The 22,832-nt window shown below is 50.5% G+C and overlaps 1 protein-coding gene across 1 annotated transcript in view; it reads left to right on the top strand.

Moving 5' to 3' along the window:
- The first annotated feature begins 3,080 nt into the window (after positions 1-3,080).
- Positions 3,081-22,832, top strand: part of FGD1 (FYVE, RhoGEF and PH domain containing 1) — a 37,184-nt gene continuing 17,432 nt past the window's right edge. The window contains exons 1-4 of the mRNA XM_061137823.1: positions 3,081-3,657; positions 20,385-20,558; positions 20,864-21,041; positions 21,167-21,605. Coding sequence (XP_060993806.1) covers positions 3,351-3,657; positions 20,385-20,558; positions 20,864-21,041; positions 21,167-21,605 — 1,098 coding nt within the window. The 5' untranslated portion in view covers positions 3,081-3,350. The remainder of the gene's footprint in view (positions 3,658-20,384; positions 20,559-20,863; positions 21,042-21,166; positions 21,606-22,832) is intronic.

Below are 22,832 nucleotides of genomic sequence, written 5' to 3'. Positions count from 1 at the left end.
ATTGATTTCAATACCTTCTTCAGTTTGACCCACATTTAAAAGCACTGCTTCAGTACCTTTTTATTGCTCACAGAATAAGATCTGTTCTCCTTACCATGGCCTATAAATCTCAACATAAGCTGGTTTCTGCCAGCCTACTTCTTCAACCTCACATCCCATCCTCTTGCCCTCAGCTCTCTATGCTCCAGCCACACTGGTTTCTTCCCAGGGCCCTCTTACTTGCCGTGGCCTCTGCCTAGGACACTTTTGCCTCCACTCTTCATAACCTAACTCCCACTTCACTAAGCTTAAATATCAGGATCTGCCTGACTCTCAGGTTAAATTGCCCCCATATTCTCTTTCCTATCATCCTGTCCTGGCTCTTTATAGCCTTATCATAATTTGTAATTTTGTGTGTTTATATGTTGTAATTATGTATTTGTTTACTTCAAGTCTTCTCCAGCACCAGACTGAAATTCTGAGAGCCACGTTTGTTCACCACGATCTTGTTCATATCTGTCTTATTCACCACTACATAAATAGTGCCTCACAGTGTGCCTGGCCCCAAGTGTGTGCCCAAAAGGCATTCATCAAATGAGCAGAGATCTGAAGAACAGATGAAATGGAATTGGGGAGATGTGGAGAAAATTTCTTGCAGATGCAATAGCATATGCAAAGCCCTCAAAGCTAGACAGACTAAGGAGCAGTCTAAGAATTTCAGCTTTGACTCAAGCATGGAGTCTGGAAAGGCTGGTGGGAGTCAAATCATGAAGGGCCCAGTTTAATTTTGCCTGTTGAGGAAAGCAGCTTTCCTTTTGAGCCAGTAGGGACTCACTAAAGCGTTCTAAACATGAGAGTAATATGATTTGGTTTACCTTTTCAAAAATCACATTGCCTACAGTGAAGAGACTTGATGCCAGGGAACAAGAATGAAACAAGCTATGACAGTATTCAGGTTAGAAATAGTGCTGGCCTAGATTAGAGTAGTGTCAGCAGAAATGAAGAGACTACATAAATTTGGGAGATATTCAGGAGATAAAAATGACAGGACTTGGTGATTGCATTGGGGGTGGAGGAGAGAAAAGAGTCAGGGTATAGCTCAGGTTTCTGTCTTAACTGGAGTCATTCACTAAGATAAGGTACAAAGATGGACAAAAAGGCTTCAGGGAGGATGCCTTGAGTTGGAGAGAAGCTGAAGCTTTAGGTGTCTCCAGGGTATTCAGGTAGAGCTGTTTATTAACCTATTGAATGCATAGGTCAGAAAAAATATCTGAACTTGTATTAATTTGGGGGTCATCAGCAAATAAATGATAGTTGACACTATGGGAATGAATGTAATGCAGGAAAGAGCAGAGAGAGAGAGAGATAAGAGAGCTCAGGGCAAACCCTAAAGAGCACCAGCTTCAAGAGTCAGACAAGGAGACTGGAAAGTAAAAAGGGGTTACCAAGGAAGTAGGAGAAAACAAGAGTGTGGTGTCACAGAAGTGGTTTAAAGAGGAGGGAATGTTCACTAGTGCCAAATGCTACCAAGAAGTCAGGTAGGGAAAAAAAAGGATAACCTCTGAAAAGATTCTATTGGATTTAGTGATATGGGCCACAGTAGACCTTCATAAGAGAGCAGTATCAGGCAAATAAATAGAGGCAGAATGGAGTGGGTTTTAAAATAAGTGGGAAATGGGAAAATTAAGGCAGTTAAGTGCAGGTGACTCTTTTGAGACATTTATAGAGAGAAGAGAGGGAGGTGATTGGAGAGGAAGATGTTTTGGTCATTGTTTTTAGAAGGAAGAGACCTGAGTATGTTTAAATGCTAATAGGAAGGAGCAAAGGACAGACTCTAGGTTTGGTAGCGAGAAGTCCGGAACTTCCTTTTTTGGTGACTTCTGTTTACTTTATGAAGTAGGAGGTGGGGTCATCTGCTGAGGGTCAGGGATTAGATGAAGAAGGGGGACTGAGGAGAAGGGAGGTTAGAAATGGCTGTTGTGGAGCATGGGAGAGGGGGCTGTCGGGAAGGCATAGAAGGGTTGTGGATCAGAACGGAAGGCCTGGTAGAAGCTGGGAACCATGAGTTTATAGTGGCACAAATCTATGAGGTTGAACAGTTTTCTCCTGCAGTGCTTAGTTGCCTGGGGACAGGCATAGAAAAGATGGACAGTTGGGCTGATTCAAGGTTGGGATGTTAACAGGCAGATGCGACAATCCCGGGAATTGAGGCTATTGGTCAAAGGTGGCAAAATGACCACGAGGTCTGATCTGAGCTGAGTGAAGAGCATGAAAGGCAAGTCCCCTATGAGCCAAGCTCTAGAGAAACTCTGGAACATTTGGAAAGGTTGATAGAAAAGAGATTGAGGATGAGCAGAGAGAGACAGACCTGAGATGGGACAGAAAGGCAGATTTGGGTAGGTTGAGCCCATTGACTTGCCTATGCTGGACCAGGGGGAGATGCGTACTGCAGGCTGAGGCGGAATTTTTAAGGAGGAGGGCCTAGAGGGCGGTCGTAACGAGAATAGAGGCCGGCCCTAGCTAGGGGGCGTGGCCAGGCGCAAATCCTGAGCGAGGGGGCGGGACCCGGGCAACTGGGTCCCAGCGCCGCAGTGGCTGTGGCTGCTTCAGCGACGACTCCCGCCTCTCCACCCCCCTTCTCCAGGCTCCTTCCCGCCCGCCACCGCGGAGACCCAGGCCGAGGCTGGGGAGGACGGTGGAGCCGGGCCTAGACTGTTCCCCAGCCCCCGCTGCTGGAGCTTCGTCTGGAGGCATTGGCTGAGGGAGAGCCCCGCAGCCCGAGCGCGCGGCGCAGAGGCGCGCCCCCCGCCACCGCCATCCTCTCCTCCCTCCCTCCCCTTCCCTCTCCTTTCCTCCCCTCCGCCCCCTAGCCTCCGCTGCGGCGGGAGGAAGAACCCTTTCCGACCAGCCAGGAGAGCCTAGATCGATTCCCATTTGGGGAGAGAGAAGAGACCCTGAACTCGGAACAGACCGCCGCTCGCCCCGGGGCCACGGAAGTGGCTCACTGCTCGCGAGAGAGCCCACGCCGAGCGCAACCCCCCGACCCTCACTCAGCCGCTGCCGCATAGACAGCGCTCCCCAGCGGGCCCCCGGCCCCGCCGAACCCACTCCCTGCGCGGGGCCGGGGCCGGCGATGCCTGGTACCGCCGCGGCGGTGGCCGCGGCTACTGCTGGTACTGCCACCGCTGCCACGGCTGCTGGCCCGGGCCCGGGCTGGGGGCTTGAGTCTCCGCAGTGGGGCTGAGCCCGCAGCCCCGCCCCCCGAGCCTGAGGCCGCTGCTCCGCCGGGCGCCGGGCCTCCTCCGCCCGTGCCTCCGCCCCAGGAGCTGGAGCCAAGCGGGGAGCCCGGGCCCCGCGCCCAGGCCCGGACCATGCACGGCCACCGAGCCCCGGGGGGCGCCGGGCCTTTAGAGCCCGAACACCCAACTGCGAACTCCCCCGGCGCCGCGTCACCGGCCTATGCTGACTCGGACCCTGGAGCCTCGGAACCCGGACTGCCGGTGCCCAGGGGCTCAGGCTCGGCTCTCGGCAGCCTCTTGGATCCCCAGTCTCCCGGACCCTCGGACACCAGCCTGGGCGTCGCTCCAGGCCCCCGGGTCTTGCCCTGCGGCCCCAGTCCACAGCACCACCGGGCCCTACGCTTCTCCTACCACCTGGAGGGCTCGCAGCCCCGACCTGGTGAGTGATTGAGAGAGAATGGGAGCCCCAGCCATGGGCCTGGGAGCGGGTTCTTGTTCTCAGGGCCGGCTCGCTCACCACAGCCCTTCGACTCTTCTCAACCTCCAACCGCTTCCCTCGCTCCTCGGCCTTCTAATTCTTTCAACCCCAGTCCCACCCCCACCCCCAACTCCCGCCTCCTCTCTGTCCGCTGTGCCCTCTCAACCATTCCGACCCCCTTCTCTTCTATCTTCTGAGGCTAATGGGAGAGGGAGCACTCTAAGAAAAAGGGGTAGGATTGCAAGGCAGTAAGGGGGATTTGGTTGGAGGAACCAGGGCTTGTTTGGGGGAATGGGAGAAAAGGAGTCTCCCATTTGCCAAGCACCTACCTTGTGCCAGGCACCGGGCTGGGTGCTTTACATGGGTTTTTATTTCATCTTCAGGAGCCTCCTGTGAAGTAGATATCATTAGCCCCATTTTGTAGATGAGGGAACTGAGGCTCAGAGAAGTTAAGTAACCCGTCCAAGGTCACACAGCTAGTATGGAGACAGGATTCCAAAACAAATCTGTTTGAGTCCAAAGTCTATGGTCTTTCTGCTTCCCCAAACTGAGCTTGGAGACCATGAAAGTAATGCCAAGCCTTCTGCTTATGTGATTTTCTCCTGTACTATTCAGCAGCTCTGGAGTATGAGTGGAAAAAAAAAATAGGGATGGTGGATTGATCCAAGGTTGGGGTTTTGCCAGTGCGTGTGGCAGGAGAACAAGGGAAGGAGGGAGTGAAAGGTGCTGATGAGAGAGAAAGGTGGTCTTAAGAGGTGGGCCTTGGAGATCAAGTTGGAGGGAAGGGCTGGAGGTGGTGATGGTTGCGGGGGAGCGGTGCAAAAGCCAGTTGTAGCAGAGCTGGAGAGGTGCAGGACTACAAGGTTGGTTGTGAGAAGTCAGGATGCTTGAACTTGGATTTGCAGAGTGGAGCGGCTCTAGGCCAGGCTGGGACCACTGACCACTGCCTGGAGAGGCCTTCGTGCTGCAAAGACCTGAGTGTCTGAGGAGGCCAGCAGGGCCTCCTCTATCTGGGAACATCCCATGTGGACCTGAGCCCAGGAGCCATGGAGGAAAAACAGTGCCTTCCACTAGGCAACAATGAAGGAGCTGTTGAGCCTCTGGGACCTCCCAGGGCCCACATCCCAGGCTCCTCAGATTTAGGGGACTGTGGACCAGCACCAGGTAGCATTAGCAAAGCATAAAAGTATGAGCAACATGTGTCCCTTGCTGCTCTTGTGACCTTGAGCTAGTCGTGGAACCTCAGGGGCTCCCTCCAAATGGGCTGGAGATAAATCAGCTAACAATAGGCCTTTAACACCCTGCCTGCATGTTGCTCCTGCTGACTTTCCAAACTCACCTTGACAGACACTGTGTGGAGCAGGTTACTCACCCACTTTATTGCAGCACCTTCTTTCAGATCCCAAAACGTGCCACAAGCACTACCACCTCAGGGCTTTTGCATCTGCTTTTCCCCCTGCCTGGCAGCTCTTCCCCCAGCTCTCCACCTGGCTTGTTTCTTACCCTTAGGTCACAGCTCAAATGTCATCTCCTCTGAGAGACCTTCCCTGATCACTTTAGGTAGGGGCCCTTGTGGGTGTCCATCGAAGTTGCCAGTGCACTTCCATCCTTGCACTTAGTACATATGCAATTATCTTATTCTATGTGTCTACTTATTTATTGCCTGTCTTCTTCAACTAGAATGTGAGCTCCATGAGGGCAAGGGGATTGTATCTGTTTTGTTCATCACTGGATCCCCAGCAACTAGCATAGTGGCTAGCATACAGTAGATGCTTAATAAATCCTTGTTGAACAAATGCCTAAACAGATACAAAGGGGCCACATAGTAGGACCTCAGTAACTATTTGTCTAAGAGAAGGACAACTGGACTCTTGCCCTCCAGATACTCTTGGTATGGGAGTCAGTAGCTGGGCAGCATCTGGGCCCCTGGTCTCTGGCCTCTGATCAATACACAGCAGTGATTCTTCCCACTCCACCAGTCCTTCCAAATTACAATCACAGTACCCATCATGAATCACTCCCCTCCTCCCCCCAAACAGCAGCACAGATTTCCTACACTCTTTTTTTCCCAATGAAGTCCCTTCCTTAGTAGTTTAGTTCAGTTCAATTCAGCTGCTTAGTCGTGTCCGACTCTTTGTGACCCCATGGACTGCAGTGTGCCAGGCTTCCCTGTTCATCACCAACTCCTGAGCTTGCTTAAACTCATGTCCATCGAGTCTGTGATGCCATCCAACCATCTCATCCTCTCATCCCCTTCTCCTCCTGCCTTCAGTCTTTCCCAGCATCAGGGTCTTTTCTAATGAGTCAGTTCTTCACATTAGGTGGCCAAAGTATTGGAGCTTCAGCATCAGTCCTTCCAATGAATATTCAGGGCTGATTTCTTTTAGGACTGACAAACAGTATTAAAAGGCCTTAGTCATTGGTGGGTGTCTTTTTCTATTTTTTCACTTCAAGATGAAGAGTGGGAATAAGAAAGGTGTCAGGGAAGGACCTGACGTCTCATTCAACCATTCCTCACTAACTCACTGTAGGACCCTGGGTGAGTGACTTCCCTTCTTTGAGCCTCAAATTTCCTCATCTAGAGAATGCCATGAGGAGTCTATGTGGTTGCAAAGCCTGCAGAATGAAATAAAATTTAAAAAAAAATAAGAAAAACCTTCTGAAGTGGAGGCGGAGGAATTACTCAGGCCCTGGCAAGACAAGCACTGAGCCATGTGATTCACAGCAGCATGGGGCGTGAGAGCCCGCCTCCCCCACTGCCTGGCCAACCCAGGGGTAGGCACAAGTGACTTGCTTCTTTCTCTACAGGACTCACCTATAATTGGCCCAAAGAGGGCAGGGTTGGTGATTGTAGGGTGTGTGTGTGTGTGTGTGTGTGTGTGTATGAGAGAGAGAGAGAGTCTTAAGTTTCAATTAAAGGGTTGAAACATTTTTAGTCCATATGTTAAGATTTCTGTGTGCCTCCTGCCTTCCTCCTTTAGACTGCTGAAGCCTTTATAGAATCACCATCCTTAGGAGCCAGTGGTCCATCCTGGTGGTGTATGTGGGGGGGGGGTGCTTTTTAAAATAATATATTAATATCTTATCCATGGGAAAGCTTTGAATTGCTTCAAAGTGCTTTGTCTTTTAGTTACCCTGATTCCTATCCAGGGGTTGGATGATTGTTTTTATGGCCATTTCCCAGGTTAATAAAATGTGAGGCCTTATTGGGTTACTGAGATAACCCAACCTCTCTGAGATACAAGAGAGTGCTTTGAGAGAGTCAGAAAGGAGTTCCCAAGTATAGGTTTGTTCATAGAGATTTGGGAAGAACCCTACCCTCTTTCTCAGCTTCGGGAATATCTTTCTAGATGCTGGTTGGGAGATAGCTTGGGACTTGACCTTAGCTCAGTTGAAAGAGTTGCAAAGCATTAAAGTCTGGTGTTAAAGCATTTTCATGGGTAGTGGAAGGACTGAGTTGAGGGAGGCAGCAAGAGGGGCTAGCTTCTCCTGATTTGGAGCCTAGGGCATCATCTGACACTCTTAAGAGTTAGAATTGGAGTTGGAAAGGTCCCTTGTCACCATCTGGTCCTGGGTTTCCTAAACTAGATGAAAATCAAAATCCCTTGTTGACTTTGAAAAAGTAAATGTGATTCCCAGACTCTAACTCAGAGCTCCAGAATCTTGGGGTTGCAACCCAGGAATCTATTGTGAAAACTCCCCAGGTGATTCTGATATATAGCCTAGAATGGGCACCATTCTTGAGCTTGGACCATGGAGACTCTGAGAGGCAGTTTAGCTGTGATCCTACAGTGAGTCAGTATCATTAGGATACCACATCAGCCTCTACTCTGACGTTGTTTTCCCAGGGCCCCTTTTTGGCCGCCTCACCGTAACTTCCAACCCTGAAGGGAGGCATGGGATCTAAACTAAAGGGAATGAGTCAACCTCTCACCCATATAAGACACTGGGAGCCTCAGTTTACCCTTTATGCCCAGCTCTTGTGAATGGCTGCCATATCATTCAAGTTGGAAGGCAGTTATAGTTCTGGGACTCTAGGGCAGAGGAAACCTTGGTATCAGCAGCATCCAGCACAAGGCCTGGCCCAAAGGAAGGGCTCTAGAAGGGTGTCAGCAAGGTTTTCAGAGCTAGGAGGAACATGGAGGCAATTCAGGTAGGAAGTTCAGTATGAGCAAAGGCACTGAGATATGAGGCATCCTGGGACGGTGCAGACATTGGGAGAAGCAGAAAGATAAGGCTGGTGAAGGAACTTTATCCTGAGGGCAAAGGGGAATTTTGACAGGGAATGATGTGCTCAGATATGGGTGTTTGAGAATTCCCCATGACTGTATGTGGAGAGTTGATGGTAGGGGCACAAGAGTGGGGTCAGAGACAGGCAGGTAGGGATTGCAGTCACCCAAGCAAGAGGTAATGGTATGGCAGGTGCAGAAGGTAAGATCTGAGAAGTATTTCAGTGCTAACATGGACAGATCTTGGATATAGAGGCTGAGGAAGAGAGAAAAGTCCAGGATGTTTCTCGGTCGTTTTCTGAAATCAACTACAGTGACCTGGTGGATAGTGGTGGGGCCACCTACTTGCAAGAGAAGGAGCAGGTTTGAGGGAAGATACTGAGGTACATTTGAAACCAGTTGCATTTAAGAGCCCTGGAGGGATACCTGGGTGGATGTGGCCAACAGGCATTTGGATGTAGGGTTGGAAAGCTCTGAAGAGAGGTCTAGGCCAGAGATGTTTGGGCGTTTTTCCACCGCCAATGAGTACCACCAGCCACACAGCAGCTCATGGAGAGAGTGTACATGGTTCTGGGGGCCAGTCCCCTCCTTGAAGACATATATAGTGAAGTCAGCAGAGTCATCTTCAGGTGGATCATTCATTACTTGCCCAAAATTTGCCTTAGAAATGCCATTTGGGATGGGGGGAGGAGCAGTTTTTAAAGTATATTTGCATAAAGCTGAGACCCATTTCACATATACCCAGGATATTGGCTGTTGCACAGAACGAAGGGAGTACTGAAAAGCAAACCAAACATTAGTAAATTCCTGTGACTCCCTCCATGTTTTCCCTGTTGAGGGCATCCTGAGAGGCCTTAGAGGGAGGTTGCTCATGGAAAGGAGAAGAGAGGACTCCTGAAAGGAGGGGGTGGTAGGCTCTGCTGGTGGTTTTTGGAGAGCAGCAGTTTGAGATTCCAGGGGAGTGTCTGAGAAAGAACCCAGATTTGGTTCCTAGTCACCTGGGACCTCCCAAACAAATACAACAAAGGTAGCTACAAAAAGAACTAAAAGAATTGAAGTCTCCAATTGCAGATGATTGGCACCCCCATTCCTCCAGCCTTTCAGGTTCCTCTGCCTCTAGGGGATGGCCTGGCTGGGGCTACTTGGTCCTGCAAGGGTGAATGGTAGCTAACAGTGCCCCAGACAGATGCCAGCCATGGCTTTCTGGAGGCCAGTTAGCTAAATGCCTTAGGCAGATGTGGAGCTGGCCAGACGCTGTCTGGGTGTGGCTAGGACCTGTCTGGAAAGAGGACAGGAAGTGTAGTCTCCTGATGCCCAGCCCGGAAGAGTTAACTGCCCTCAACTGTAGAGAGCAGTCTTCCTTAAAGCAGTGAGTCCAGCCTCTCCAGGGTCCAATACCCAGTTCCTTGGACCTGGAAGGCGTGACATCTCCAAAATGTACCTCAACACAGAGGACTGGAGACAAGGATGAGGCTAGCAGCAGAAGGAACTCAGCACTCCTGATTCACTGTGCCCTCAGGCTTCCCTTCCCACCACAACACCTTCATTTCCCCAATTGTAACATCGAGGACCTGCTCATCACATTTGTCTGGTATATAATAGGGCATCAATAAGTTCTTGGTGAGCAGATAATGCAGACTGAAAGAGAGGAGGGAGGAGGACATTTCTTTATTTAACAAATGTTTATTGAGTACCTACTTGTTGCTTGGCCCTCTGAGTTGCTGGCTGGGCAACAAGGCAGGCTCAGTCCCTGTTCTCGTGGAGCTCCTTTCTAGCAGGGAAGACATGACAGGTAATTCCAAGCACAGATGCTGCAGGAACAGATGAGGAGGGGGCAGGCAGGTAAAAGAGAGGACACTTGAGCTGAGATCTGAAGGATAAATAGGAGTCCAGAGGTAAGGAGAAGCAGAAAAGCTCTTCAGGCCCACGAGAATGACATGTGCCAAAGCCCCAGGCTGAGGAGAGCACTTTCGAGGAACAGACAAGAGGCCTTTGTGCCTGGAGGGTGGGGGTGGGGAAGTATTCTCTAGCTTGGCCTTACTTGTCCCTGAGCTCAGGAGTTTTGGAGTTCACTCCAGAGGCAAGGGGAGCCCATCACCAGGCTGCAAAAATTGAAGGGGATTGTGTTTTCATAAGCTGGTTGTGGTGTGGAGAATACCTTGTAGAGGACCCTGAGGATGGGAAGGAAACCAGTTAGGAGGCTGGACTGGGAAAGATAGCCTATGGATTCCTGCCCTCTGAAGAAGTTGAGTCTACAGGACTTGGGGTCTGGCTGGATTCAAGTGAGTTGAAGGAGCAGGAGGAGTCTCGAAGAAAGCCAAACCTCTGGCTTAGGGACTAGCTTAGGGAACTGGGTGGCTGGAGGTGCAGTTCCTGGGGTGGGGAAGCAGGAGGAGGAGCCACTAGGGGCTGGGGTAGAGCTGGGGTTTAGAATGCACTGAGTCTGAGAAGCCTGGAAAAGGGGCATCTGTGTGGCAGTGCCCAGTCAGTGTCAACTGTGTCCATCTGGGCCCCAGACTAAGGACGGAAGGGTGAGGGGCACAGGTGTGTGGCTGAGGCCCAGAGAGGGAACTGAAGGCTTTTCCCATTGCTGTTGCTGGCAGCTTTCAGCCCTCAGCAGCACTTCCACTGAGAAGGGGTTAAGTCAGGGAGGGAGGGCTCCTGGAGAAAGCGGGAAGGGCGGGACTGGCAGCACAGCCCCAAGAAGCTCAAGCTGGCATAGAAGCTCTTCTGCCTGGGCCTTCTAGGCCCTTGCCACCTCCCACGCTGCTGCCTTCAACTTCACCTTCACCTTCCCTGCTCCCCCTTCTGCATCTTCCCAGCTCGCCTAGACTGGGCCTCCCTGCCTAATGCGTTCCAGGTGTAGCCACAGCCCCCTCCCCCACCGGGGACACAGGGGAGGGGGGCAGGGAAGGTGCTGGGCTCTTTCACACTGCCATCTCTTCGGGACTTCAGGACTTTGAGTCTCCAGACAGCTTCTGTCTCCGGAGAACTCCTTTCTCCCATGTCCCTGGCAGGGGCAGGCAGTGGTGAGAGGCAGCCCCCACTCCGTCGCCCCAGCTCTGCCACTTTCTACTTTTATGTGATCCTGAGCAAATCACCTCACCCCTCTGAGCCTTGGTTTTCTCATCTACAAAATGGAGTTAGCATCCTCACCTCCTAGGGTTGTTAGGATTAAATGCCACAAGTAGAGCACATTGTAACCATGTTCAACAAGTGGCCCTGGTCTGCCCTTTTTGTCCCCTTTGCCTCTCTAGGCCTGCATCTCTCAGTGTCACTGTCTCTCTTCTGACTCGCCCCACCCCTTTTTTCCTGACTCCCTCTCTAAGCTGTCCAAATTTCTGGGTCTCTGTAGTTTTCCTGTCTTTGTCCCGGTCTCTCTCTGTCTTTTTCCCCTCATGATTTCTCTGTTGTCACCACATCTCAATTTTGACCAGGCCTCAGGGAAGTGGGGAGGGGGGATGGGTAAGTGTTGGGGGCTCTGGGGTCACACACAGCAGGGGTCAGAAGGGCCATTCCCCAGTGGCTTTGTCCTCAAGGGGAGGGAAATCCCAGCCAGCGTGGCAGCCCCAGCGCCGGGTAATTACTGCCCCCAGTGCTCCCAGCTGCAGCTCCACTCCCTTCCCTTCCTGTCCTCTAAGTCCCCAGCCCCTCCCTGGGGGTGGAGCTACCACTCCCAGCCTTCTCTGGCCTCAGGTCCGGAGACGCTGGGAGGAGGTGGTTAGGCCCTCACAGTAATCAAGAAACTGGAAGAGGGATGGGCTGTCTGTGCTCCCTTGCGTCTTCGGTGTGTGTGTGTGTGTGTGTGTGTGTATGTATGCACATGAGGGCACATGTGCCTGGCTGCCTAACTGTTTTTGTCTCCATGGGTCTGTTTTGTGTATATCTTAATGTTCTTATTATTATGTATTTCCACGTGTATGTTATACATCCATGTGTGTCTGTGTGTGTCTCTAGGTCTGTATATGTTAAGTGTTCCTGTATTCCTGTTTTGTGTTACCTTGGCTCTGTCTGAGCCCTTGGACCTTTTCCAGTTGTTTCTGTATGTGGGTCTCTCTGTATGTAGACTGTGTGTGTGTTTCTGTGCTAGTGCCTATCTCTGCGTGGCCCCTATGGGTCTGTATCTTGGTGGTAGTGGTTGGTGAAGGAGGAGAGTGCCTGCCTGTCTTTTGGCCTTTTCGGCCTCTTCCTTCTATTCTTTCCTAGTCTTACAAGCCCAGGACTCTATTCACTGTGCCCTTCAAACACATGCTTTACCGCCCCACCCCTAGTATCCACACCTTTGCTCAGTTTTCTTCCCTTGCCTGCAGGACTGTGCCCAGTCCATCTGTATGTGAAAAAACACTTCCTGGATGACTGGACTCAAAACCCATTTCCTTTAGAAAGTTCTCTTCCCTCCGCCTCTCCTCAATGTGATTTCTTTCCCAATTCAGCAGACATTGAGTGAGGATGTGCTCTGTGACTCTGGACACAAACACACTTGGGATCCAATCTCAGTTCAACCACTTCCTCAGGCAAGTTATTTTGTTTCTGTGTGCCTCAGTTTCCTCATCTGTAAAATGGAGTTAATAGCATACAGAGTTGTTAGGAGGGTGCCATATAGGAAACAATGCCTGGAGCAGAGTAGGAGCTCAACACACAGTTGAATCCTCATACCTTATATCCTTCACAAAAAAGTAAGCACCTTGAGTTCCAGAGAGTTCTAAAAGTTCTTGCAATCTCCTGCTTTTTTCACCAGGCATCCTAAACAGGGCAGAAGACAAGACAGAACAAAAAGCAGATTCCAGTTCAGGGAACTGCTGACAAGTATTGCATGAGCCAGCTCTCTGAAACTACTTAGGTCCATAGGAGACTGGGCCCTTCCAGAGGGTGGAGGAGAGACTCCAAAGCTGCTGCCCCAGGGCCATAGCAGGTCAGATAGAGCAGGAAGTAAATGGCAGATATGGAAGGGGCCTTAAGGACCATCCAACTCAGATATTGCAAAGTAGTGTCCCACAAGTTGAATCTGAATCACACATTTCATTTGACCTACTCAGTGTTTTTAAAATTAAGGGATTTCATGCAAAAGTCTGGATTTCTGATTTTCTTGAAATATTGGAAGACCTGAAAATGCAGGGGCCCTGTTACTGCAAGGTGACAATTAGATAAAGGGGAGAAGCTGCTGTCCCTGCTTTAAGTGAGGCATGTACTCTCTAGTTTACCCCCACCCTCACCATCCTCTATTGCATTACGTTGTCCCATTTTACAGAAAGGTTCTCACTTTACACAAGGGTCCACACTTTACAGAATGTTTTTCACTTTACAAAAGGAACCTCATTTTACAAAAGAGTTCCTCCATTTTACAGAACAGTCTTGTATTTCATCAGATTCCATTTACAGATGTCATCCATTTCACAAAAGGGTCTTTATAGAATGCTCCTCACTTTATAAAATGTCGCTCCACTTTGAGGAAACCTTCTCCACATTGCAGAAATGGAATATTGCAAAGAAATTGCAGAAATTTCTTCCCTTTTTATCAAAGAGACCTCCATTTTACATAATGTTTCTCCAGTTTTCAAAAGGAAACATTCTAGGAAGCTCCTTACTTGCCAGAATGGCTCCCACTTTCCTAAAATGCCTTCACTCTGCAGAAGATGCCTCCATTTTTCTGCAGAGTCCTTATGTTCACAAGACCAGTCCACTTCAAGGAAGGACTCTGAGCTAGCCACAGGGTTCCTATAGACAGCTCCCCCTGCACTTCTCCTACTTGACAGAGCTTTGTGTTGAAACTTTCAGAGAGAACATCTGCCAGGCCAAACAAGTTTGGCTGCAAAAGCAGAACAGTGCAGCTGGGCTGGACCTCACATTCAAGGGGCTGGTGGAAAGAGGTGGGGCAGCTACCCCACCTTTATCCTCTGCTTTTTTCTCAAGCTGAGGGGCTCCCCTTCCCCACCCCCCACAGAGCTGGCTTCCCAAAGGACACTTTCTTATTTGCTGTTCTTTTCCACTCCCTCTTCTTTCCTCACCCCACCCCACCCCCAGGAATTCAGCTGTCTCAGGGGCCTATCTCACACCCTGGAGAGGCAGGGATCTGGGGGTTGCTGAGAGAAGCATACACTGGGGGTCAGGAGACCTGAGTGCCAGGGCTGGCTTCTGCCCACAGTAGCATCTCACCAGTTCCTCACAATGAGAAGCACACACATACTGTCCCCATTTTGCAGATGGGCAAATTGGGGTCCAGAGATGTGAAGCAATCCCCCAGGTCACCAGGGAGTTAATGGCTGAGTTCCAGTCTGCGGCCCTATTAGCTATCTTGAGATTAAGCCAAGGCTATAGCTGGGAGAAGAGAGAGGGGGTGCTGCTGGCCAGGAAAGGGGAGAACTGGGAGCTGAAATTCCCAGAAAGAGGTGAGGGTCCAGTTCCAGTGGAAAAGTCCTTGTCCTCAAACTCAGCTATGGGGTAGATCTGCTCTGCCAGTAAGCCCAGAAGCACATGCTCAGGGCACCTGCCAATCAGTGCCGTGAAACTACCAGAAACAATTTCTGGAGTGATTTTGCTATTTCAGTACCAATAAGTCGTCATGAGAAAATTCCAAACTGTGTTATACTTCTTGAAACTTACGATTGCATTTGGTTTTTATATTTTAATTGAATTTGAATGGAGGATGAGGTACCACTGTCTTTTCTCTGCCATTCTGTCTCTAGTAGAAATCCTGCCTTGATCTGAGGAACTGTCAGAGAGTGGGGCTGGATTCTGTGTTCATCTGTGACTGGGTTTGCACATATTTCTTGGTGTGTTGATAGCTTTGTGTTGGGTTGCAGCCTGTGGCCCGTGGGTTTATATATCTGTGTGCATAGTTTTGTTTCTTTGTGGATGTACAGTTCTATTGGCTTTCAAGTTCAAGCCACATTGCCGGGGGGCTGGGGGCACTATCTGCTTTCCCTTCTTTGTGTCATGGACTCATCAAAACCAGGGGGCTGTGATTGTTATCCTATTTTCCACACAAGGAAACTGAGGCTCAGATAGATGGAGAGGCTTGCCCAGGGTCACACAGTAAGTGAGGGTGTTAGGATTTAACTGAGGTCTGTGTTACTCCTGAGCCAGATATTCCTAGTGAAGGCTTCACAACATCTTAATCCATGCAGTTTGGTCGGCAAGTGTGATCAAGCCACCCTTCTTTGGAATAGTCAAGTACCACAGGTTTTTAATTGTTGACTTTTTTTTTTAGTAAATAAGACCAGATTCAAGGTTATACCTGAAATAATGTCACTGTCATGAGCATTCAGGCACCCACTGCAGGGAAATTGGGTAGAACCCACAGCTTGCCTGGTGCCACCTCAGAGGCCTGGCTCCACCTCATTTATTAGAATCCCTTCTTGACTAGAGCTTTTGGAATTCACCCCAAAAAAGTAGATTTGAATTTCAAATGTACAACAAAAAATTTTTAGTATAGCATAATACATTTTGGGGCTTCCCTGGTGGCTCAGTGGTAAAGAACCTACCTGCCAATGCAGGAGACGCAAGTTCTATCCCTGGGTCGGGAAGGTCCCCTGGAGAAGGAAATGAGAACCCACTCTAGTATTCTTGCCTGGAAAATCCCATGGACAGAGGACCCTGGTGGGCTACAGTCCATGGTGGTCGCTAAAAAGTCAGACATGACTTAGCAACTAAAACAATAAACAACAGCAACAAATACATTTTTAGTTTAAGTATGCATGACACATGCTTATACTAAGAAATTATTCATTGCTTATCTGAAAGTCAGACGTAACTAAGCATCCTGTATTTTATCTGGCCATCCTGTCCCTGGCCTCTCCCTCCCTTGAGCTTCCCCAGTCCCGACAGGCTGACCCCCTTGCACTTCCTGAGCCGCACTTAGCTTTTCCTGAATGAGAGTCTCTTGTCTTTGAGATTGGGAGCTCCCTGAGGGTCAGGATCAAGATTGCCCTTCAGCCTGCTGAGGGCCTGTTGGAGGGTTTGCCCCATCCCACAGCAGAGCAGGGGCTGCACCTAGGCATCCTGGGGTGCCCAGAGTGTGTTTCCTGTTAGCAGCAAGAGATGTCTGAGTGTAGGTGTGTGTGCACACCCTGTGCTGCACACGTTGCATGTGGACCTGTGAGCAGCTCTGTGGTTCTCACTGGGTCTTTGCAGTTTTCCTCACTGCTCCCCCACTCAGACCAGGGACCAAACCTGTGCCCCCTGCAGTGGAAGCCTTTGGTCAAGTGACTTTCTATGGGGGGAGTGCCCTTTGTGGCCTCTGTTCTTATGGGTACTGGGGGCTCTGGTAAACCCAGTGGTCAAGGGACAGTGCTGGTGGAAGACCTTGTCAGGTGTGTGGGTGTGGGTGCAAGTGTGAGAGAGAATATTATGGATTATCAACCATAAAATATGGACTGGAGGATTTCCCTGGCAGTCCAGTGGTTAAGACTCCACTTCCACTGCAAGCGGCGCAAGTGTTTGTTTGTTTTTTAATTTATTTAATTTTAATTGGAGGATAATTGCTTTACAATATTGTGTTAGTTTCTGCCACACATCAACATGAATCAGCCACAGGTATATATATATGTCCCTTTCCTCTTAAACCTCCCTCCCACCCTATCCCACCCTTGGTTGTCACAGAGCACCGGGTTGAGTTTGCTGCATCATACAGCAAATTCCCACTGGTTATCTATTTTACATATGGTAATGCATATGTTTCAGTGCTACTCTCTCAATAAAGGGGTGCAGGTCTAAACCCTGGTCAGGGAACTAAGATCCCATATGTCAAGCAGTTTGGCCCAAAAAAATTAATTTAATTTAAAAAATGGACTGGAGAAAATCAATGCAGGACTTAAGAGGGTGGGGATGCGATGGGGCAGTGGGAAGAGCTCTGGTATCTAGGGCAGGGGAAGCCTCCCCTGGGAGCTCCCTGAAGGCAGACATAGGATTTTCACCTTCTCCAGCACCTAGTCTACTGGGCTCAGAGCAGGGCTCAGAAGTATTTGGGCGACTAAGCTAAGCCAAGGGAAGCTAGAGAGTTCAGCATGATCATGAGGGGCCATAGAGAACTAGCTGGGAAGCTTCTATTTTCCCCATGGGCAATGGGGAGTTCATTGCAGATTCTTGTGCAGATAAGTGGTATGACTTGAGCTGGAGGTCCATTAGCCACTTAGAGGGAGCGACACATGGAGCTATGGGGGACACTAAGGGGAAACCTAGGAGGAGACAGGAAAATGTAGGCAAAGGAGCATGGAGGGAACACTGCAATAGGAAAGAGAGGGATCTTTTATCTTCTTCCCTCAGTGGAGCCCTGCCTGGTTCTTGGCCAGGCTCAGACTCCTGAATTGAAGCCCTGTTGTCATAATCTGTGGGCAGGCTTGGGGGTGTTGTTCTCACCAGCTGCACTGGCTCCTGACTTTCTGAAGCACTGGGGCACACCTCTGCCCCTGTAGGTTCCCCTCTTTCCCAGCTTCCTCTTGGAGAGCAGAGTTAAGAAGTCCGGTCTCAGATCAGTCTGCTGCAAGTCTGTCACTGACTTGCTATGTGACCTTGGGCAAGTCACTGCCCTTCTCACTGCCTTCATCTCTTCGCTAGAATCTGCCCCTTTCACCTAGGAATCCAGGGTGTCCCTGAATATTTCAGTCACATTCTGCAGGGCTGCCTACAAGGAGGCAGAGAGAAAGGAGAGGCAAGCCCACCTGTGGGCTCCCAGGTGAAGTGGGTGAGGAGGGAGCAGAGAGTGAGCCAGAGCAGGGCCACAGAGGGTGGCAAGGTTACCCTATCCCTAGGACAAACAGTGAAGAGAGAGGGGTCCTAAGTAGAGAGGGGCTCGACCGCCCTGGATGGACTGGGTAGGGAGGGCTTACCCAGGGAGGCCTGCCTGCTTTGAGGTATGGAGACAGGGCCAGGTGCGTGCCTCCAGGCCCAAGGAGGCAGACAAAAGGTACCTGCTGGGACCCTGGCACCCGTGTGTGTGTTACCCTGAGAGGGGTCTGCATGGTGGGGTGTCTGGCTTTGCTCTGTGGATCTCTGGCCCTGTCTGCTGCTCTCTCTCTGTCTCTCACTTTCTCTGGCCATGTGGTCTCTCAAAGTTATGTCTCTGCATGTGCCGCCCTCAAGGTGATTCATCCTCATCAACCCCACGCCCAGGGGGAGGGCAGGGCAGGACCAGGCCAGGATATGCTGAGCAGGGCAGGGTAAGCAGCCCAGCTGAGCTGAGAGGAGCACCTCCTCCCTCCCAGCCAGGGCCCTGCCTGCTGTGGGAAAGGAAATGAGGAAACTGCACCCAAAGCCAGGTACTGAGTGAGGGAGGGGGGCTCAGCCCAGGGCCTAGGGCACCTTGTTCCTTCAGGGCTGGGAGGGGACCATGGCCTGAGACCCCAGGGCCTTTGTGACTGAATTGTGGCCTGATGGAGTCAGAGATCCTGGGAAGCTGTTGGAACCCTGTGGGTTGGGCTATTCCCTCCCTCCAGGACTAGAAGACCTGAAATTTCCTGCTGCTCTTTTTGCCTGTTACCCAGTAGAGTATTTCTGTGTTGTAGCTGTATGTTTTTGCAACAGAGGCTGCATGTGACACCATGACTATGTAGACCAGGAGGCAAGTGTCATGTGTATACCTGAGCCCCTAAGACCCAGGGACTCCACGGACATGTTTGTTTCATGAGTATGACATAGTAAGTTACGCCATGTGTGATTGTGTGTCTGTGATTTTGGGTACATGGTGGCAGGTGACTTTGTATTGTTTAGTCATTGTGCAAGGTTGTGTATGACATGGTATAATAACTCCCAATGGCTATAGTCTTGTGACTGTGTGAACCATTTGCAGGTGTGAACCTGTCACACCATATCCTGGTGTGTATGACACTGTGGCCCTGAGATTGTGAGATACAGTGTAAATGGCACTGTATATCTTTGTGACTCAGTGGAACCATATTTGAGGAGTATATAAGTGGGTATATGATGGTAAGTGGTTAGGTGATTGTTATATGAGGCTATGTGTGAAATTGTAGATTTACCACTGTGTGACGTGTGTCTTTGTGACTGTGCATGGCCATGTTTGCCAGTGAATGTAATACTGTGAGGCTGTGTGATAATATGTGAAGCTGTGACTGTGGGTCTTTGTGACTGTGTGTGACCAGGCTTTCAGAAGCGTGATGGCACGATTGGATGTTTGAATTTTGTGTCCCCAAAGTTAAGTGAAACAGTGTGAATAACACCTGTGTCTCTGTGACTGAGTGAACCCATTTGTGACTGGTCACGTATGAAACTGTGACACAGGGTAACAGACTCTCAGTGGCTATGAGAGGTCATGTGACTGTGGCATGGCAAAATTGGCACCATGTGTGGGTGGGAGTTCTGGGGGCTCTTGGCTGCCACTCCCTCTCTTGTCCTGACACCTATTTGCTGCATCCTTCCCTATACGATGGTCTTTCATGGCTCTCCTCTGCCCACAGGCTGGTCATCCAGCTCCTCAAACTGCCATCCGGGGCTTGCCCTCTCTACTCTGCTCTGCTTTTTCCCTGACTTCTCTATCATCTGAGACCTGCCACACACAGATCCCTGCCCAGGCAGACCACATTGTTTCCCTTAGAATGTGTCATCCTTGGGTGCAGAGGTCCCCTCACACCTCCCAGACCGAATCTTCTTACCCCAGGGTGACCATCATCTCCCCCAGGACCAAAGACAGAGGTGGGTTTAGGGACACCACGGTGAAGGAAGAGGGACAATGCAGAAAGGCCTCACTTTCCTGAATTTTTTGCCTGGTGTCCTAAAGCTGTTCCTGTAACCTGAACTCTGCGTGCTGGCTGTGTGTGGGTGTGTGTAGGTGTAGAAATCGAGGAGGATAGTACAGATTAATGGAGAAGGCAATGGCACCCCACTCCAGTACTCTTGCCTGGAAAATCCCATGGACAGAGGAGCCTGGTAGGCTGCAGTCCATGGGGTCACACAGAATTGGACATGACTGTAGCGACGCAGCAGCAGCAGTAGTAACAGCAGCAGCAGTACAGATTAGTGAGAAGCTGGGATTTTAAGAAGCAAAACTTTTATTCATGAAATATAATTTCATTATTTTCAGCTATATAAAATTGTAGAAAAGGAAGTCCAGATATCCTCAGGAACTAAAGAGAAAATGTGAAGAATGGTTTAGGCTCAGCATCTCACTGTGGCTATATAAACAACAGTGCAAGCATGTACACAAACCGTAGGCTTCTCGTGCCTGCCCCCAGCCTGGTTAAACTCCCTAGTAATGATGCCTGCTGACATATAAGAAATCAATGTACTAACCACAAAGAACTCTCGTCTATTAATGAAAACAGCTAGCCACAACCCTGGGCCTGGCTCCCCATCTGACTGCTGGAGTAAAGGTTTCCCAGAAAGACAGTGTAGCCAGGAGAGGGGTTCAGGGGAACTCGATACCACAGGTACCTGCTAAGACATACAACTTTCCAGTCTCCTTTGGGATAATCAGTTGCTTAACACCCAGTTTCTCCCTTTCTGCAGGGATGCACCAGGGAAACCGGATCCTGGTTAAAAGTTTGTCCCTTGACCCTGGCCAGGGCCTTGAGCCTCATCCAGAAGGTCCCCAGCGACTTCGCTCAGACCCAGGCCCCCCCACTGAAACCCCCAGCCAGCGTCCTTCGCCACTGAAGCGGGCACCAGGCCCAAAACCACAGGGTAAGTGGTTCCAGAGAGGGGACAAAGAAATGGCCCAGGAGAGGGGACAGAGGAGGGGAAAGGTTTGCCAGTGGCTGAGGAGAAGACTTGCTAGAAGGACAGGAAGCACCGCGGTCTAGGAGCAGAGGGCTGTGACCTGAGGCTAATGAGCACATACTGGCATCTCACCTCAGGCCAGTTCTGTGCCTGTCTCAGGCAAAGGTGCAGACCAGGGGTTTGTGGAGGGGCTTGTGGCCTGGCTGCAACAACCAACTTCAAACTCAGCCCATTGGGATCTCCCCTCTTTATCCCACCCATCTCTCTAGTCCCCCCGAAGCCCAGCTACCTGCAGATGCCCCGGATGCCCCCACCACCTGAGCCCATCCCACCCCCACCATCACGCCCACTGCCTGCAGACCCTCGAGTAGCCAAGGGCCTGGCCTCCAGGGCAGAGGCCAGCCCCAGTTCTGCAGCAGTATCCTCACTGATTGAGAAATTTGAAAGGTGAGTCCAGCTCCTGGGGGACCCTATGGGGGGAGGGTGGGCCTGGAATAGAAAGGACAGTTGTAAGACAGGCCTCTCAGTCAAGCTCATGCCCTGCCTCCATGTGTGTCTACCACCCACCTCAGAGAGCCTGTGATTGTTGCCTCGGATAGGCCAGCCCCTGGCCCCAGCCCAAGTCCCACAGAGCCAGCCATGTTGCCACAGCCACCCCCACAGCCACCAGTGCCCCAGCTCCCTGAGGGCGAGGCATCCCGCTGCCTGTTCCTGCTGGCTCCTGGGCCCCGGGATGGCGAGAAGGTACCCAATCGGGACAGCGGCATTGACAGCATCAGCTCACCATCCAACAGCGAGGAGACCTGCTTCATCAGTGATGACGGGCCCCCTAGCCACAGCCTCTGCCCTGGGCCCCCTGCCCTGGCCAGTGTCCCTGTTGCCTTGGCCGACCCCCACCGGCCCAGCTCCCAGGAGGTTGATAGTGACCTGGAGGAGGAGGACGACGAGGAGGAGGATGAGAAGGACAGAGAAGTCCCAGCGCCCCTGATGGAGAGACAGGAGTCCGTGGAGGTACTGACCCACGTTCACCGAGAGGCAGGACTGTGTGGAGAAACCAGAAGCCTGGCTTTTACACTTGGTTCTTTCCCCAGCTCAGTATTTCTCAAGACAGGGCATTGTTTCCACTTGGAATGTTTGGCTTCCCTGGTCTCCTGGTACTAAATATCAGTAGCAGACCTGTACCGTGTCCCTGTATCACCCTTAACTACAAAAATGACCATTCACAGTTCCAAGTTCCCATGAGGAAAATTGATGTACCCTCATCTGAAAACCACCAGCTGGGCCTCAGTTTTTCCATCTTAAAGATGGGCATTCTGGTTTGGGATCTTTAGAGTCCTGCTCCAGCTGGACATTCCCCAGATTCAGTAGCTATGTGAGGTTGGGCAAGTCTCTGCTGCCCCACCATAACCTTAGTTTCCTTATTTGTAAAATGGAAAGTCTCACATCCAGAGAGACTTCCAGACAGCTGGCCTCTGGAAGGGCACAAGAACTTAGAGCCCCCTAGGAGCCTGAGGCTATGAGACAAAAGCTCTCAGCAGCAGGAACCCCTTTCAGTGCCCCAGCAGCCTAACACTGCTTCCAAGGTATCCTTGCACTTAATTAGGTCATAGGCAGAATACCTGTGTCACCAGAACCCAGCTCAGATGTGGGGGCCAAGGTCTGGGACTCAGCAAATATGTGCCCAGTAAACAGGCAAGGCCAACAGGCAATGAGTTTTATACATTTTTATTCTTTTGGGTTTTCCTCATGCCTCAGGTACTCAGCAAGCCTTTACTGACAATGAACTGAGTGGGTGAATAAATAACTAAGATTTATAGTCTACTTAATCCATAGTCTGCTATGTTTCACTTACATTAAATCATTTAGTTGACTCAATTACAAATGGACTTAGGTCCTATTATTATCTGTATATGTAGATGAAGAGACTTAAATACAGAACATTTATACAACTTATTCAAGCTAGTAAATGGCAGAGCTACAATTTGAACCTAGCTAGGAAGTCTGACTTTCTAGCCCACACGTTACCCACTACACTATGCAGAGTGAATAGAGGGAGCAGATGGCCTGGTGAATGAGTGGCTGAATGAGAAGTACACAGTATCAGAATTGAAGGGTGGTCTTTATGACACACAGGGGAGTTGGGGTGAAGCTGTGAGGCTTATGGCTTCAGGGATGGGAGGTACGGTTATCTTTAAGTGGCATTAGGTATAGAGTAGCATTTATGGTATTCTGAGAATT

The sequence above is a fragment of the Dama dama genome, chromosome X (genome assembly GCF_033118175.1).
Source record: "Dama dama isolate Ldn47 chromosome X, ASM3311817v1, whole genome shotgun sequence".
NCBI lineage: Eukaryota > Metazoa > Chordata > Mammalia > Artiodactyla > Cervidae > Dama > Dama dama.
The sequence above is the reverse complement of the archived record's forward strand: the minus strand, read 5'-3'. Positions and strand labels throughout refer to the sequence as shown.